General features: G+C 38.5%; 2 protein-coding genes across 4 annotated transcripts; both read left to right on the top strand.

Moving 5' to 3' along the window:
* The first annotated feature begins 951 nt into the window (after positions 1–951).
* LOC131974269 (acyl-CoA dehydrogenase family member 11-like) lies at positions 952–7,542 on the top strand. Of its 2 annotated transcripts, none has more exons than XM_059336505.1 (15): positions 952–1,018; positions 2,400–2,695; positions 3,001–3,224; positions 3,385–3,484; positions 4,227–4,344; positions 4,470–4,612; positions 4,740–4,892; positions 5,244–5,338; positions 5,439–5,538; positions 5,621–5,761; positions 5,841–5,933; positions 6,003–6,110; positions 6,212–6,383; positions 6,685–6,751; positions 6,838–7,542. In XM_059336505.1, exons 2-15 carry the CDS (start codon positions 2,417–2,419, stop codon positions 6,950–6,952), a joined length of 1,908 nt encoding a protein of 635 aa, XP_059192488.1. In that variant the 5' UTR covers positions 952–1,018; positions 2,400–2,416; the 3' UTR covers positions 6,953–7,542. The 2 variants fall into 2 exon arrangements, with proteins under 2 accessions (XP_059192488.1, XP_059192489.1); XM_059336506.1 differs by lacking the exon at positions 952–1,018 and adding an exon at positions 1,039–1,173 and having other exon boundaries at positions 2,395–2,695.
* Positions 7,543–8,449: 907 nt separating this feature from the next.
* Positions 8,450–17,884, top strand: slc8b1 (solute carrier family 8 member B1). Of its 2 annotated transcripts, none has more exons than XM_059336507.1 (15): positions 8,450–8,835; positions 9,699–9,851; positions 10,824–10,876; positions 11,835–11,892; positions 12,022–12,127; positions 12,494–12,661; positions 13,177–13,290; positions 13,372–13,446; positions 13,566–13,696; positions 14,291–14,432; positions 14,528–14,649; positions 16,002–16,155; positions 16,243–16,323; positions 16,422–16,486; positions 16,593–17,884. In XM_059336507.1, exons 1-15 carry the CDS (start codon positions 8,677–8,679, stop codon positions 16,779–16,781), a joined length of 1,770 nt encoding a protein of 589 aa, XP_059192490.1. In that variant the 5' UTR covers positions 8,450–8,676; the 3' UTR covers positions 16,782–17,884. The 2 variants fall into 2 exon arrangements, with proteins under 2 accessions (XP_059192490.1, XP_059192491.1); XM_059336508.1 differs by having other exon boundaries at positions 13,375–13,446.
* The last annotated feature ends 5 nt before the right edge of the window (positions 17,885–17,889 follow it).

The raw sequence follows: 17,889 nt of genomic DNA on the forward strand, positions 1-17,889 counted from the left end.
AATGTTTTATTAAACGGTGCATGCTTTCTTGTCTTTTTGTTCTGATTGGAACGAAGGATTCTGTATTTTTGACAAATCTTTACTTAGAACAATAAAACAGGTTCAGCAACACCTTTGAATGAATGCATGTCTTTTATTTTGATATCTGTATATGCTAGATAACACAATACTGGTTGTGGGAATTTTACATTTACGATTATATTTGAGATAGTCTTTAGTATATGTTAAAATGCAATCTATTAAGTTTAAATTTCCATAAATACATAAATACTCGTAAAGAGGCAATACAAAGATGTTTGGTGTTCAGAGCAATAAAAAAAGTTTTAATTATTCAATTCAGTTATGGATTTTCATAACTGTTGTGTGTATCATCCAGAGTAATGGACACTTTATTGCATTAAGTATTCTTTTTAATGAACATTTTCAATGCTGTGAGCACAATTAAATAAACTCCATTTAACTAAATCGTATAGGAAGACCTCTCAAAAAGATATCTTAAAATCTGGGGGTAATTAAATGAAAATTATCTGCAAACCGCCAAGTTATTAGTGTTTTAAGGGGTGCTGTAAATCATTGAAAAATGTGTTGGTGTTTTCAAGGTTTGACAAGTGCTTGGATTTTAAATTAAGTGAAATTCAGGTTATATGGGAATGCCGAGCCTACTTCCACACAGTTGACAAACATTTGAAATAAAACTTTCATGTCATGTCCTGTATAATGTATCACCAGTCTGTAGAATGATGAAACAATTTTACTTGTTTAGAGCACATTAACATCTAATTTAATGTGGTGAAGAAGTGAAGTAATAAGCATGTTGTATGTACTTTACATGAATATGTTATTTCCCACACAGCTGATGCGATGAAAAGGCTTGAATTTGACTTTGGCAAAGGTGTGGGAACCCTGTTTAATGCTATTTGAATGAACGGACTCTTTAACAAGGAACAGGGCTTTTATTTTGAAAGTGAGACTTCGCAGCTGTGCCATATGGATGTAAACAGAGCTAGGCTAACAGCAGGTAAGATTGCTAATCTTTCTCGTACATATACGAAGCTCGTTTTTTTGACATGCAGATGATTCAGTGCCATAAAGCTGTTCTCAATGTTAGCTGGATTTAAAGCGCCATTAATACGGATATAGAAAAGCCTTGTAACTATTTGGATTGTTGCAGAGCTTGGGTCAGTCAGTGTCGCAGAGAGTGGACGATATATAAATCTGATAAATACAGTTTGGAAAAAAAAATCCAAGCTAACAGTCATGTTGGCAATGTGTTGCTTGTATTTGCCATTGGATGTAATTAAATTAAATATATATATACGGCTGAAGCAATTATCAAGGCAAAAACAACAGCTGAGTGAACTTTGACCCACTTTGGTGATCCCAAGTCTGCAGGTTAGCTAAGGATAGTTGTCTAAGTTGCTTGCAGTTAAATGCTGCTGGACATTTCTAACGTAATCTCAATTAGAAATATAATATTATTATTTGGTGGCGAAATGTCTGTTTGCATTTAAACGCCTCAAAACATTTTCAATGCAAATAAAACGCAATTAGCATTTCCAGCATTTATGTCTGGTCAAATCCAATGATGACCCTTGCAAACTGGCACAAACTACATGTATACTATGTGTATTTTACAAGATTGTTTGGTTTCTTTTGTGCAGTGGTGGAATGTAACTAAGTACTTTTACTCAAGTACTGTACTTAAGTACAATTTTGAGGTACTTGTACTTTACTTGAGTATTTCCATTTTATGTCACTTTATACTTCTACTTCACTACATTTTGAGGCAAATATTGTACTTTTTACTCCACTACATTTAGCTGACAGCTTTAGTTACTTTTCACTCGAGGTTTAACATAAAAAACACAATAAATTTAGGTGATTAGACACTTTTTTAAAATAAACCTCATAACAGAATATTAAATAGTAAATATGAGCCCTACCTTGAGAAAATTAAAACGCTGTATACATAAATGCATCAATAATAATAATATAATATGATATTTGGAATATATAAAACAATCTAAGTGGCTCCATTCTGCATAACAAGTACTTTTACTTTTGATACTTTAAGTACATTTTGATGCTGATACTTTTGTACTTTCACATAAGTACATTTTGAATGCAGGACTTTTACTTGTAGTGGAGTAATTTCACAGTGTGGTATTAGTACTTTTACTTAAGTAAGAGATCTGAATACTTTTTCCACCTCTGCTTTTGTGTAAGGTTTTGTTGCTGCTGTTTTTTTTTTGTTAAAGACCATATGAAGGTTAAGAGGAGCTCAAGGAAGCTTTTGAGGAACTCAAAATGTTCATCCTCTATTGGAATAAAAACTGTTATACTTATAGCTACAATCTCATTACAAAGTGTTGGTGGTTAACACTCTTTTCTCACCTCAGACTGCAGCTCTTGAGCCATGTCTGTGTGCTCAGCCTTACTGACCCGCCGTGTAGCTGGAGGCGGCTGCAGGGCTTTGTGTGGTGTTTCTCCACCACTCGTCCACATCAGATCAGCCAGTGTAGCTGAGCCAGGCACCAGAGGGTCTGATGAAGAGCAACTGTGGGAGGCAGCTGGGAACCTGCCATTCTCCAGAGCCAAGATCGGATCTTTCTTTCAGGAAAGGCCAGTGCTGAAGAACCCATTTCTAGAGGACGCCTTGCTCAGAGGATACCTGAGGAGACACCTGCCCCAGGAGGTGAGGAGAGAGCACAGCTGTGCTCTCAGCTGCTGGTTGAAATGTACTGGTCAGAAAAAGCACCTCAGTTAAATATCCAATGCAATTTTCAAAATGAATTTTCCCCCTTAGTGTTACTTAGTAAGTAATTTTCTAAATCAAAACAACAACCAGTGACAACTGTATGTTTTCTTTCTATTATATCCAACTAAAAGCACTTTTTTTGAGGTCCTTGGCAAACAACTGGACAGTGTCTATCTTGTTGGGCAGATAAACTGAGGTCTTGTTCATAATCTGTGTGACTGTGTGCATATATTTGTTTACAGACAGACCTCTCAGACTTGTGTGCGTTTGGAGAGCGAGTAGCAAATGAGGTGGATGAGTGGGGCCGAGAGTGTGAGGTTACCCCTCCACGGTTGGTGCACTTTGACCCCTGGGGTCGCAGAGTGGACCACATTGTGACCTCCCCGGCCTGGAAACGCATGAAAGACCTGTCGGCACAGGAGGGACTGGTAGCTATTGGCTATGAGAGGTCATTTGGGGAGTGGAGGTTAGGAGACTGTTGCACTTTCTTTTTCAGTTCCGCTCATATGTCATGTTTCCGTTTAATAAACAGTATCATGCAGTTTCTAATAGGATACGTTGTTCTAAAGATGAATAAAATAAATCCTCTGTGTGTGTGTTTGTGTGTGTGTGTGTGTTTGTTCCAGTCGTGTGTACCAAATGAGCAAGTTGTACATCTTCTCTCCCTCCTCTGGTCTCTACACCTGTCCTCTGGCTATGACTGATGGAGCTGCTAAAGTCATCCAGGTGTGTCAGAAAAACAAATTAACAATGATTACTGTGTCTTAGACCAACACCATCATTTATGTTAGCTGCAAACTTTGATCATTAAATGATGTTAGTTTTAAAGTTGCTATGTATACATGAGCGCAAGTTACCTGATTACCTGTTGCTGATTTTCTGTTAACCAAAAGTGATGCAAACAAGAAGCCTGTTTTTCATGTTGCACACATGCATGAAAAAGACAGTAATGTGGCAACAGTGCAGTAGGATGAAGGGAATGATCTTTAGTTGCAGCTATATCAGAATTCAATCCAAAATTAGACTACAGCTAAAATAAATAGTGTATATATATTTATATAGTATATAGTATATAAATATATTATATTTATATAGTATATAAATGTATATATATATTTATATAGTCTATAAATAAATATAAGTTGTAAGCTCAGGCAAATGCTCAGAGTAAGGAAAAACTGTGCTTTGTGATTTTGTTACATAGTTCTGATTACATAGTAATCCTCTAACCTGGAAATAATGTTATACATCTGCCGCATCATCATATATCACTCTTATTTGAAATGCCAGCTTCAATAAGGATTTGTAGTTGCAGCAAGGAGAGATTTATGAATGCTGTACAGCTGCATGTAACGCATGTTTTAGAATAGTCAGATTATTGCAACGCATGAACCCCCATTCTTGTTTTAACTTGATTTTTCCCTTTTTGGAAACATAGTGAGTTATTTATGTGGCTGTGTGTGTGAAGTCTATAGGTGTTTCGTGGCCAGTAGCTGAAGCCTACAGTCGTTTAACCAGCCGTCAGCCTGAACGTTTCTGGACGTCTGGACAGTGGATGACAGAAAGACAGGGAGGATCTGACGTGGGTCAGTAGTGACACTCAGCTGCCTCTCATAAACAGCACAATATTGATCACTGTCTGTAGAAGAGCTTATGACAATTGGGGAAATTTCATAAAGAAACATACTATTAAATGTCTCCATCTCCTCAGCTAGTGGTACAGAGACAGTGGCTGTTCCCCAGACAGACGGTTCATACAAACTGCACGGCTTCAAATGGTTCACTTCTGCTACAGACGCAGATATGACTCTCACACTGGCCAGAGTGCAGGACGGAAAAGGAGCAACCACACCGGTACTGCTGACATCCTCTGACTGAAGTTCCTCTTTCTTTAATGACCCATAAAGTGGTTTCATTGCACTGTGTGTGTGTGTGTGTGTGTGTGTGTGTCTTTGTCCTTGTCCTTGTCTCCGTCCCACAGGGCAGCAGAGGTTTGTCTTTGTTCTATGCAGAGGTGAGTAGAGATGAGGAAGGCCGGCTAAAGGGTATTGAAGTTCAGAGACTGAAGGACAAGCTGGGCACAAGACAGATGCCGACTGCTGAGTTATTGCTGGATGGTCTGCCGGCTTACAGAGTGAGTTAAACATAATTTATTACAGTACAGTCAATTCATACCATTATAGCACAAAGCTGCTATATCGCTGCAACCCTATTTTACACACTGCTCATTTAGATTATGCAAAGACTTTGCACAGTGGGAATAAGCAAAACCTTTCTGGTGTTATTTTGTCAAGTGGAAAATTGACAGTGGTCTTGTCAATAACCATTTTTTATTTGGAAGTGCAATACTAGATGTAATGGAAAAAAGACTCAGTTGAAATGCCTTTTCTTTGTGATTTAATCTTCCTGTTAAAACTATGCCAGCTGATTTGTTTTGAAATCAAGCAAATATGTCAAGATTCTCTATACCTCTCTACATTTACAGCTGTCAGAGGAAGGGAGAGGTGTGGCCTCCATTGCTAACATGCTGACTATAACGCGGATCCACAACAGCGTCTCTGCAGTAGCCGCAATGAGAAGGCAGGAAACCGCTCAAACCACTGCACTGAACTCTGCACTCATTCATGAAAACAGACTGCAAATAAGTTGATTAATAATAAGTGAGTTTGTGTGCTCACAGGGTGGTCCAGTTAGCTCGTGACTATGCCACCCGCCGCACTGCCTTTGGAAAGCTTCTTAAAGACCACCCGTTGCACATGCAGACTCTCGCTAGGATGGAGGTGAGCTGGACAAACTGCACAAACTCTATACAAAGTTTCCCATCATGCATCACTGCATCATACTTGCATCTGATAATGACAGGTGGAGACTCGCGGGGCGTTCCTTCTGGTGATGGATGTCTGTCGTCTGTTGGGCCGAGAGGAAAGCGGCATGGCGAGCCAGCTTGATGCACACCTGCTACGTCTGCTCACTCCTGTGGTCAAACTTTACACTGGGAAGCAGGTAACTGCCTTGTACAAATGTGATAAACTGTGATATTGCTTTTTTGATGCCAACCCTTAATGTCTCTGTTTTATGTCAGGCAGTGGCTGTGGTGTCAGAGGGTTTGGAAAGCTTCGGCGGACAGGGTTACATCGAGGACACCGGGTTGCCTGGTCTGCTTCGTGATGCACAGGTCAGCTATTTGAACCAGCATTTTAAAGTTTTTGCACTTTTGAAGCTTACCCGTCTCTTTCTCTCTCAGGTGTTGAGTATATGGGAAGGTACCACAAATGTTCTGTCTCTGGACGTGCTGCGCTGTGTGGCTCGTAGCTCAGGAATGGTTCTTCACTCCTACTTCACCCACACCAAGGTAAGAGATCAGGGAATGAACCTGTGAAACAGGTTCAGTAACTCCTCTATGACAGAGCTGAACAAGAATGTGACATACAGTTTGTTTTCTTCTCCTTGTAGTCCCTGCTTGCAGGTGCATCAAGTGTTTCTTCATTGGCCCCGGCAGTGAAAGCAGTAGATGGTGCTCTCTCTGAACTGGAGGACTTTGTTCAGGTAGCAGCTACAAGAGGACACGGCTACCTGGAACTAGCAGCCAGAGACCTGGCATACAGCCTGGCCCGCATCTACATGGGTAGGGACCACAATCACACATGCACTCTTCTCCCTTAAAATGGTACATGGATTTTAGCATTGCACTTTATTATATATAACAGTGTCAGACAGAGAGATATTGTCTTTTTATTCCATGTATTATTTTCCCCTGTCAGAACCTGGCACATACATTACCCACAATGCACCTCCTCCATCGAAAGTTTTTCATTTAGCCTCAAGCTAAATGCACCATAGCCAATAGTGCTCTCCCAAACCCTGTAAACAAATGCTATATGTATAGAAACAGTGGAGTTGCTCTTTAACTCTATGAATGTAAACAGGTGCCCTCCTCATTGACCATGCATGTTGGAAAGGAGCCTCTTCATCAGACACCTATGCAGCTCTCAGGTGAAAGACAATAAAAAATGGTAAATTCATGCTTCGTTCAGGTTTTAAAAATAAAACAAAACACTATTTTTTATTTCCTCTATCAGATGGTGTGAACAGGATTTGTGTCCCGTGGCGACTCAAAAGGCGAGAGGCTGCTATGATCTCAGCACTTCATCACTTGACGCTGCGCTTGTGTATGAGTGGCCGATCCAAGACTAAATGTTCACTGATAATAGATGAATCTGTCACGTGATCTGCGATTTCTGTGCCTCAATCAAAACTCAATTCTGTCGCAGATTCAGTTACTGTATCCTACTTTTTTACCCTGCAGTGGAACTGAAAATGAAGTTTCTAATTCAGTGTAGTTCTGACTATGTGATGCGTTTATGTCTTTTTGGTATTTTTGTTATTTACTTCTGTATAATAAAGTAATTGCAAAAAATATAGAATTTATGTAAATGTACCCTTTTATGTGATTTTTTTAGGCCTAGATGCCAGTAAAATGAGAACTGGATAAATAAAAAATGAAAATACAGGTTTCTGATATTCACAGTGAAGACTGAGCCGAACCGCAAATCTCATAATAACCATGCAGTGTTTAAATAATTCAGGTAGGCAGCACATTTCAATTGATCATGTTGGACTATTTCATATATGTAAAAGTGAGATAATATATTTTAAACAAATGTTTTTTCAAACAAATGTTATTCTCATAATATTGAGCAGCACATCTTCACACTTAACATGCCTGACAGATGATTTTGTAGCCTACTATCCACTAACTATCAATAAAATACAGTGAAAGATAAGCCGTCTTTTTCATTTAATTATATTAATTTATTTTGATTGATGCTGGTGGCAGATGATCCGGAATAGATTTGGAAAGGACCAGAGAGGATTAATGCCGTCTGAGGAATAAAACAATAAATCACATTATTACTTTACTTTTATTTTAATATGTTTATTATCCACCACCTGTGATCCAACAAGCATGCTCCAAGTTTAACCCAGAACAGAATTACTTTTTTGCGGGTCACCCTGCAGTTACCTGACTCAATGCAGGACTCTTTTTTTCTTTTTCTTTTCTGACTCTGTCTCTCAGACAGCCTCAGACTGTCACTCCTACAGTTGTTAGACCTCTAAATCAAGAGTAGGCAAAGATCATTGTATTGACGCATTTCCTAATGTGCACTGGGAATTGTCCCCAGAAGCAAAACAAGCAGGGACCATAGACTGTACAAACAAGGCAGGGACAAGTTTCACATACATGCTGCCTTCTAGTGCTGTGGGGTAAATTGTGTAATCTCCAAAATTATGAAAAAAACGTGAGGTTTGCGCAATTTATACACCACCTAATTATTCTAAACGTTTCTGTGATTTATTCTCTTGTTTGTTTATTATATTATTGTGTTTTATTGTTCCAAAATATGTCTTAAATGAAATGAGGGCAAAACATATTAACAGTGCTACAAAGCGATGTACAGTAGATTTTTTTCAAGAAATAAAGAAACAATATATGGAGTTTACACTCAATTAATGTATTTCTTTTCCACTTTTCTGTAGTTTTTTTCTTTTAAATTTTATATGTCAGTTATATTTCGTTTTTTTAAACTCCTTTATTGAAATTCCGAGTTTACGAGGAGTCCCTGAAGGCGGCGCACGGCTGGATGGTAAACAGTAGGTGGGGTTTCAGGCACAGGGGTTGTACACAGTGTACACGGACATTCAATGCTAACGGACGGTCTGTAAAAGAGGCTCAAAGAAACAAACCATAGATGCTAAAGTGAAGCTACAGCTACAACAACAGCAACGTGTATTTTAAACATTTTTTCTCAGTTTTTTCTGGTTTCATGTAGGTTGAAATATCCGGATTGCAGGAGTGACACAACACCCACCACAGTCCCTTCCACCAGTATGGACGTGTCTCCAGGATAAAGTAAATTATGTCTTTAGTTGTTTACCTGTCACTTCTGCTGGCGGTACCGTGTCACCAGCAGGTCGCCTCGGGTTCGCGTGTCCTCAGCAGTTTGCCCGGTATCGGATTAACCGAGCGTCCTTTAAACACCACACCAACCATGATGTTCCAAAACAGCAACGATGAGGTTCGTGAGAAATGTTGTTCTTGTACGCAATCAATCAATTTGTTTTGAAGCTGGCAGGTTGTCAGCAGGTTTTTCCAGTTGTCACATGATAAATGAAGACTTCAGTCATGAATGAAGTTCAACTGCTCAGTTAAATGTGACACGTGCATGATCATATCAGTGCAGATGTCAAGAGCCCCCACACAAAGGTGGATAAATCCAGGTGAATGGTTGTTTGTCTCTGTAGTCAAAACTGAGCGAGATGTAGAGTGATAATGTGTACATTTCTTCAGCTTAATGCTTTTGTTATGCTTTTTTAATGATGCCAGAATATACAAGTTTTGTATCATTATTCTCATTTTCATTGAAAATTATACTGAATTTATTATTAATATTATTATTATTGCAAAGATCTGTACCAAACAAAGATTTTTTTTCTGGAGTCTGTAGAATAAGATATGTTAAGCGGAACATCCTGCACCACCACAATACTGAATACAGAATAGTATTTTTGCATGTATTTTATCTTAAACAAATATTGCCCCTTATATTATTTGGATACTTTACTAGTCCATGTTGTGATTTTGATAACGTCAATCAATTTTGCAGCCCTAATGCATATACAATGACAGAGGGGAAGAAACGGGGAGCCATTACACACTATAGCATTATTAATAATAATAATAATACCTTCAATTTGTATAGTGCTTTTCTGGATACCCAAAGACGGTTATTCTGTGTCTACTCATAGTGATGTCTTTCACAATGTTTTCATTTTTTTTGCAATAGATGAATCACTTAAATGACTAAAGATGTGTGTAATTTGAGGCGTTTCGATATGTAAGTAGGAAAACTGATAATTTTTTCTTTGTTTGTGTGCTCAGTGTGACCTTGTGATGAACCTCAGTGCTGTAAATCGCTGTGCGTTTGTGAAGAACACACCAGACTGTAGCATGGAAGATGGCTTCATCAACTACCTTCGTGTGGCGTTCTGTCTGCTCCCTCCCAACCTCACACCTCTCACCATCACCCTCTGTGTAAGACGTGTGTGTGTGTGTGTGTTCTCAATTCACACTAACTAACCAGAAAGACACTCACAACCACCACAAAGACTCACAAAAAGACAACAGAGAGCAACAAAATTACAAAGAGATGCAAAAAACAGCTGTAAAGATACACAAGGAGACGACAAAGATGCTCAAAAAAACTACGAAAAGGGACAAAAAAGCCACAGAGACACAAAACCACCAAAAAAAAGTCCAAAAAGACCACATACCAAAAGACAAATACAAAAAGACCAAAACAAATTCAAAGTGACACAAAACAAACAAGTAGAACACACAAAAGCTGCAATGAGACTTACAACAACCATGAAAAGGGGCAATACAAACACAAAGGAACACATGACAACTACAAATAGAAGCAAAACAACTTCAAACTTGAGCAAAACAACCATAATCTCAGTTTTCTCAGAGAGGGTAATGGGACCTTTAGCATGTCTGTTTCCAGGCATTCGCTGTCTCATAATCTGTGGTGTGTGTCTGTTTAGGTGTGGACAGTGTGAAAGTCTGCAGCTCAGCACCAGCTGATCTTTTGAGGAAGATGACTTTGCTGTGGGAGAACCAGCAATGATAAAATTTACTGATTTACCACAATCAGGCATTTCACTCTTTCACTCTTAAATTTTCAACTTCCTTAATTTCTCTCTTTGCAACAAAAGGCATCACACTGTCGCACTCAGTATGAAATTAAGCACATTGTTCGTGGGGGGAAGTACAAACGACATTTTGCTGAATCCAGTAAACAAAAATATGCCAGTTTAGAAAGTAATGGTCTCCGTTACAGATTAGGATCAGTGTGGTCACGCAAGGACGTGTTTATAAGGTTCAACTTATTTAACCTAGCTCTTGTTTGTAGAGCGCGGCAGACTCAAGCAGCACTTCTGTCTCCTCTGAGTGTGTGTTATAAGAAACCTCATCAGATCTTCACTTCTCTCTGTTTCTCCACAGATTATATGGCTGCTCTTTTTGTTCATCATGCTCGGAATCACAGCGTCTAAGTTGTAAGTGTCTCTCATGTAGCCAGTGTCAATATGTGCCTCCAACAGATTCCCCTTTACAGATCATTAACTTTTAATTGATTTGTTTCAGCTACGGAGAGTGTTATGCCATATATTCATTCAAGCCCTCATGTGCAGACTGCCCACACACATTCATGCCCTCAGTGCTGTCAGCTCAATAGTCACATGAAGAGTCACATGACTGCAGAGGGTTTTTTCATCGTTATTTCACTTGAGTTGTAAAACCGTGAGATTTCCTCAAAGGAAGGACAGTTTGTTCTGCTCTTCTACCCTTGCCATCCACCCCCCACTTCACACATTGACACATGTGCTCTACAGTAGCTTAGTGGTAAAGAAGCAGCTATACTGTATGTTTGAATGCATTTTATATAGAGCCTGACTATTGTGGGGTTTTTGAAACTGATACTCAGTTTTGAGGGGAAAAAATTCATCAATAACTGATCTTTTGAGCTGGAATGAAAACAGATGTAGATTGTGCACCAATTTGGCATTAATGTTACTATGCTGTTTCTTTAACAAATAAGCTGTTACAGAATTATTATACATTCAGTATATTACAGTGGTACCTAATTCTGGGAGTGAAAACTAATAAAATAAAGAATAAATGAAAATAGAATAAATAGCTGAATAAACATCAATATTGTACATTCAGCACCAGTCAATTGGTGACCATTTAAATAAAGAATGAATAAATAAAAACAAAACGAATAGCTATATGATATAATTTCTAAATCAGCTGAAGCATTTTTTTCTGCATTTTATGTTCTGTAAAAAAGGTTTTAATATTGGGGGCATATCTTTAAACCTTTACACCAATACAATAAATGCCAACATGTCTGTGATAGGCAAATATTGGCAGATAATATTGTTCAACTAATAAATTGGTCAGGCTATAATTTTATAGCATTCTGATTTATTGTTTTTCACTGATTCTCCACAGTTTCTGTCCGAATCTGTCCGCCATCTCTTCCAGTCTGCACCTCACTCACAACGTGGCCGTATCCTTTATCTACATCCACTGTAGCTCCCTCTGAAGTTCCCAGAGTGATTTTTGCCATTTCTCTTTCCTCTGTTAATGTGGCTTTTTTAATGAAGAATATTTTTCCTTGACTGCTATTTGTGTTGAGGGTGTGACGTTTCTGGCTCTTGGTAACGGAGCTCCTGACATCTTCAGTGCCATGGCAGCTTTCTCCCACCCACACACCGCTGGACTGGCTGTCGGAGCCTTATTTGGTAGGCACAGTCTCTCTCACGCACACACACACACACACACACACACACACACACACACACACACACACACACACACACACAAACCCTAACTACCTCAAGCTCTTTAACCAATTGAGGCCTAAACCGCCTGTAAAACCTCTGGGCGATTTTAAAATAAGCCCCTAAAACCTGAAGTTTTTCTGGAGATTCAACAGAAGTGTCAACGCTACTACTAAATAATAGATTTTTCAGCCTCTGTAGCAGATAGAAGTGAAATTCAAAAAGTATTTAAGAGCTTATACAAATACTACAAAATGATGTATACACTTTCCAGGCTTCAATGGTTTAATATAAAAAACTGGTTGACCTCCTTCCCTCCCCCAACAGGAGCGGGTATATTTGTCACCACAGTGGTCGCCGGCAGCGTGGCGCTCGTCAAGCCTTTCGCTGTGGCCTCCCGTCCATTTCTGCGTGACGTTACCTTCTACATGGTGGCAGTGTTTTGGACTTTCGTCATGTTGTACAGAGGAACCACGACACTTGGAGAAACACTGGGTACAAACACACACACACATATATACAATACATAGGGTTGGAAATTTATTTCTGTTTATTTTTGCCTTCTTGATCAGATTGTTTGTTGCATGTTTGTATTTTTTGGGAGGTATTTCAATTGAACTATCAATGAGTCACTTGCAGTGTAATTTGGTGAGTTAGCAAAGTTAATGAGTACAATTTAAGGAACAGTTCACCCCATTTTCCTGACCTGTAGTGCTGTTTAATAATCTAGATTGTTTTGATGTGAGTTGCAGAATATGATGTAACTTGATGACACTTGGCTTGTTGTGTTTAAAGCTAGGCCTGTCATGAAAATTACATTTTGTTGGATGAAAGTAGTCACTCAGCCAAACATTTCTCTCTGGTGGCACAAAGTAACTTTTCGATCTTCCCACACAAACAGTAGACTGTATATACATCATGTTTCAAGAGTAGTTTTTATCCAGTGTTTCAGTATTTTCACACACACTGTGACATTTTTAGCTTCACTTTGCTTTTTTTTTTTTTTCCAGGCTACCTTGGCCTCTATGTGGTTTACGTGTTAACTGTTATTATCAGCGCGTACATCTACAACCGACAGAAACATTCTGTGAACTCAAGTGTGCGGAACGGTGCACATATTCCAGGTTAGAAACACAAATTCATTTAAACACAGACATAAAAAATGTTTCCACAACTGAAAGTGATGATGTGTTTTGTGTTTGCAGCAGAGTTTCACTCGTCTGACTCATCTGATGACGACGTTCCCTGTCTGACAGCAGGGACCATCCAACAGGAGTACGGTGAGAATGCTGCACCCATCCATAAACCACAATATAAAAAAGTTAATATACACCAGGGTTTTTCAGCATGATCAGGACCATAACGTGTGTGTGTGTGTGTGTGTGTGTGTGTGTTTCAGAGTCAGAGTACAGGCCACTTCTGCCTTACTCAGAGTCCACGGGTCAGATCCTGCTGAGCTCTCTGAACCCTGTGGACAACAGGAAGTGGAGGAGGAAATCATGTAGCTGGAGAGTCTTCAAAGTACTGAAGGTGTGTGATAATAATAATAACTTTATTTTACCTTTCAGAAACGAGTTACAAGGTGCTGTACAACAGAAATAAAACATATCAAATACAATTTAGAGTTAATAATGGCATTACAAACACCCACCCACCCGTCTTTGCTATGCCTTTATTAATCTTATTTTGTTTGCTTATTGATGTTAAAATATACTTTATTGCTCATCTATTATAAGTTAACTATAAGTTAACTATGCTTTTTGCAACTACCGGATCTAAAGCGAGAACAATGCCTTATTACTTGTTAATTAATGGTTATTAAGGACCTTATTATAAAGCATTACCCAATTTACTGACAACAACAAAATAAAACCACAAAAAGAAATAACATTGGACTTAAAAAAATGTACATTTAAGATCACCATTCTCAACAAGGTAATCATACAACGATAATAAAAGGAAATTAAGAAAAGGCCAATCGATAGAAGTGAATCTTTAGAAGAGATTTAAAAGAAGCCACTGAGCTTGACTGTGATGGTAGACAGATAGAAAGGGGCGGTGTAAAAACCTCAAGCCCAAGTCAAAGAAGTGAAAAGCCATTTAAAACTGTCCTGCACCCATCAGATCCCTCTAGAGGTCCTGCTGCTGCTCTGCATCCCCGTGGTCGACCCCGATAAAGAGGACAGGAACTGGAGACGCCCACTGAACTGCCTTCATCTGATCACTGCTCCTCTGGTGTGTGTGCTCACCTTCCAGTCTGGAATATGTAAGTGCAACATGACACTGTAAGAGTATATAACCAAATCATCACACTGCTATTTTTTTTTTCAACTCAATCTATTTTCCCTCTTTAATGTCTAGATGGAGAATATATGATCCAAGGACAGTTTCCACTCTGGCTGCTGATACTTCTGCTGGGACTTTTCCTGTCTGCTATTGTCTTCTGCACCACCACTAATGAAAGTCCTCCCAAATATCATCCTGTAAGTATTTGTGTATAAATAGAAAAAAGATCCAAGGCCCTCCTCTGGCTAAAAAGCCTTTATTCAGATGACTCTTTCATGGTGAAATAAAAAAAAAAACATAGACAAAGCCTGTACATGTTTAAAAAAAGGATCTGGGTTTATGCTGCTAGGCTTAGGTTGTAACCCAGCTCATTTTTTAAAACATGTCTATTTTAAACTATATCTATTTTAGCATATACCAACAATGTCTTTGTTCTGAGAATTTCACCATGAAAAAGCCATCAGAATATAAACAACGTTTCGCCCAAATAGTGCCTCTGGTCTTTCTTCTTTGTTTTCAGTTACCAAAGAGCACCTTCTTTACATCTTTCAAGCGTTCTGAAACCTTTTCTTTCTAACTTAAAATCCAAAAAGTCCAAAATACACAGTGAGGCACAGTGGTGCTTTGGGCTAAACACAAACATCACAACATGTTCACCATTCTAGTTTAGTGTGTTTGACTATCAGCGCTAAACACAAAGTACAGCTGAGGTTCATGAGAAGTCATTAGTTTTAAAGGAATTCAGTGATAAAACGAAGTTCTGGACAAATAACCAGTGGTGGAATATAACTACTAAAGTACATTTACTCACATACTGTACTTAAGTATAATTTTGAGGTATTTCCACATATGTAACTTTATCCTTCTACTTCACTACATTTTAGGGGCATATATTGTACTTTTTACTCCACTACATTCACCTGCCAGCTTTTGTTACTTTTCCAGTCAAGATGTATTCAATTTAAAATGATTACACAAGTTAATAAATTAAACCACATGAGAGTATATTAAGTAGTTAAAATTAGCCATAAACTTGACAACAGTAAAATGCTGCTCACTTAAATGCATCAGTAATTACTATTGATGCATTTAATCTAATAATATATTTAGAATATATAAAACAATCTGAGTGGGACCCTTCTGCATAACAAGTCCTTTTACTTTTGATACTTTAAGTACATTTTTATGCTGTTACTTTTGTACTTTTACTGTAAGGTTTTGTAAGTAAGGTTTTGAATGCAGGACTTTTCACAGGAATTTCAGTGTGGTATTAATAATTTTACTCACGTAAGGGATCTGAATACTTCTTCCACCACTGCAAATAACAAATGTAACCTAATGGTGTCGCTACAGGAGAATTTAGCGGATTACTAAAGTCAACAGGATTAATTTGGACTAAAGTGATCAACTGACTACTTTACTTTGTCATCCCGAGAGCTGTGCTGCTAACGTAGCCAAAAATAAACATATTTTCATCATACTAAATTGAACATTTACATTTTTATTCATTCTGTGATGATTTAAATATGTTTTTTGTTTCTCTCTCCAGCTGTTCGCTCTGTTGGGCTTCGTGGTGAGTGCTGTGTTGATCAGTTCAGTTGCCTCTGAAGTGGTCAGTCTTCTGCACATGCTCGGTGTGGTGCTGAGTCTCAGCAACACTGTGCTGGGTCTGACTCTGCTGGCCTGGGGCAACAGCATAGGAGGTGATCTCTCTGTCTTTATTTCAAAACATATGCAGCTTCAAGCTTCAGCTTAAAAATCCTTATGCCATATGCATTTCTCTTTTTCAGACTGTTTCTCTGACATCACCATCGCCAAGCAGGGTTACCCACGGATGGCCATATCTGCCTGTTTTGGAGGCATCATTTTCAGTATCCTTATCTTTTTTTATAACAGAGCATGTGTTGCTATAAAAACATAACTTATGGACATAAATAACTGGCTCAATCCTTGACTACATTTCCCTCAGACATGCTGTTTGGAGTGGGTTTAGGATGTGTGGTGCAGATGGTTCAAACACATTCTGATGTGCAGGTGATCTCAAACACAGTTCAAGAGTTTATGATTCTGGTCAAACATTCATAGAAATATAGAAGTTACATGAAAACACGATTAATCTTTGTCTCTTTCTGCTCCTCAGTTTGAATCAGAGGGCCTGCTGACGTGGATTCTTGCAGGATCTCTGGGTCTGTCTTTGGTCCTGTCCTTCGTCATCGTTCCACTGTGCCGGTTCCACTTGGGTCGGGCATACGGGATCTTTCTCCTCATCTTTTATGGCATCTTCCTTGTCATTGCGCTGCTCACAGAGTTTGGCAAGATCCACGTGTAGATCTGACTCTCAGGCCAGTCTGATATGTGGGAAGTCCTCCCATCATGCAACAGGAGACACTGGAACACAATCTCTCTTCTACATGTCATATGAGTACACTATTTATACTTGAGAATCAACAGTACACTTTGTTCACGTGCCTTCTACTCAGAGACATCGGGAGCCAAGCTGGCAAAAAAAAAAAATCACAAACTGAGACTTTTCTCCTCAGGGGAGAGCTGAAACTTGTCACACTTGTGCCTTTATTCAACTTGTTTGTGCTGACTGTGATGGCACTTTGTGAATCCAGAGGGAAAACACAGGTTGCAGAAATTTGTACTTAAAAGGGGAACTTTGGTATTTTTCAACCTGGATTTTATTTCCCTAGGTCTTGTGTGACTAATAGGGACAACATTTTGAAAATAAGTCCACTGTTGCGTGAGAATGCTGTTACAAGCAGCTGCAAAACGAGTTACAAGGGCAACTGTACACCGTCATGTTACATCCACTAAAAGTGCTTTTTTGGGACTAAGATTATTATAAGTGTCTGACAACATTCTGTAATTTTTCTTTTACCGTTTGTGTGTCCAAGTTCTGATATCTGAACATTGTGAAACAGGTCCCACTCTTACAACATAGTGGCAAACAAGCACATTTAATGGATTCACATTGATGGTGTGTAATTGCCCTGTGACATTACATTGCAGCTTGTCGTGCTAAAGCTCATTATAAGACCAATTTAAAAAATGTGTTGTTACCGTTAGACACAAAAACATGGGGAAAAGTAGGGTCCAGGCTTAAAAATACAGACATTTCCCTTTAAAACATTGTTATTAAGAAAATGTACTATAAATCAAAATGTTAAAATGACCTTGTACAAAGCTGCTCTTGGGGCATTAAATAATTTTGGTTTGGTATTTGTTTTTACAGGTCATAATGATGCTATGCTGGTCTTTGTTAAATGATACATTATAAGTCAATAAGCAGCAGTATGTACAGTAGTACAGCAAAAATACATAAAAGCACTTGACAATTTGAACAGTTTATTAAAATCCCTTCTTAACTAACTCAAATACATTACAGAATAAGAAGTTATATATAAAAGTAAAATATTTTGAGTCTGTTGAGA

Source organism: Centropristis striata, chromosome 7 (genome assembly GCF_030273125.1).
Source record: "Centropristis striata isolate RG_2023a ecotype Rhode Island chromosome 7, C.striata_1.0, whole genome shotgun sequence".
NCBI lineage: Eukaryota > Metazoa > Chordata > Actinopteri > Perciformes > Serranidae > Centropristis > Centropristis striata.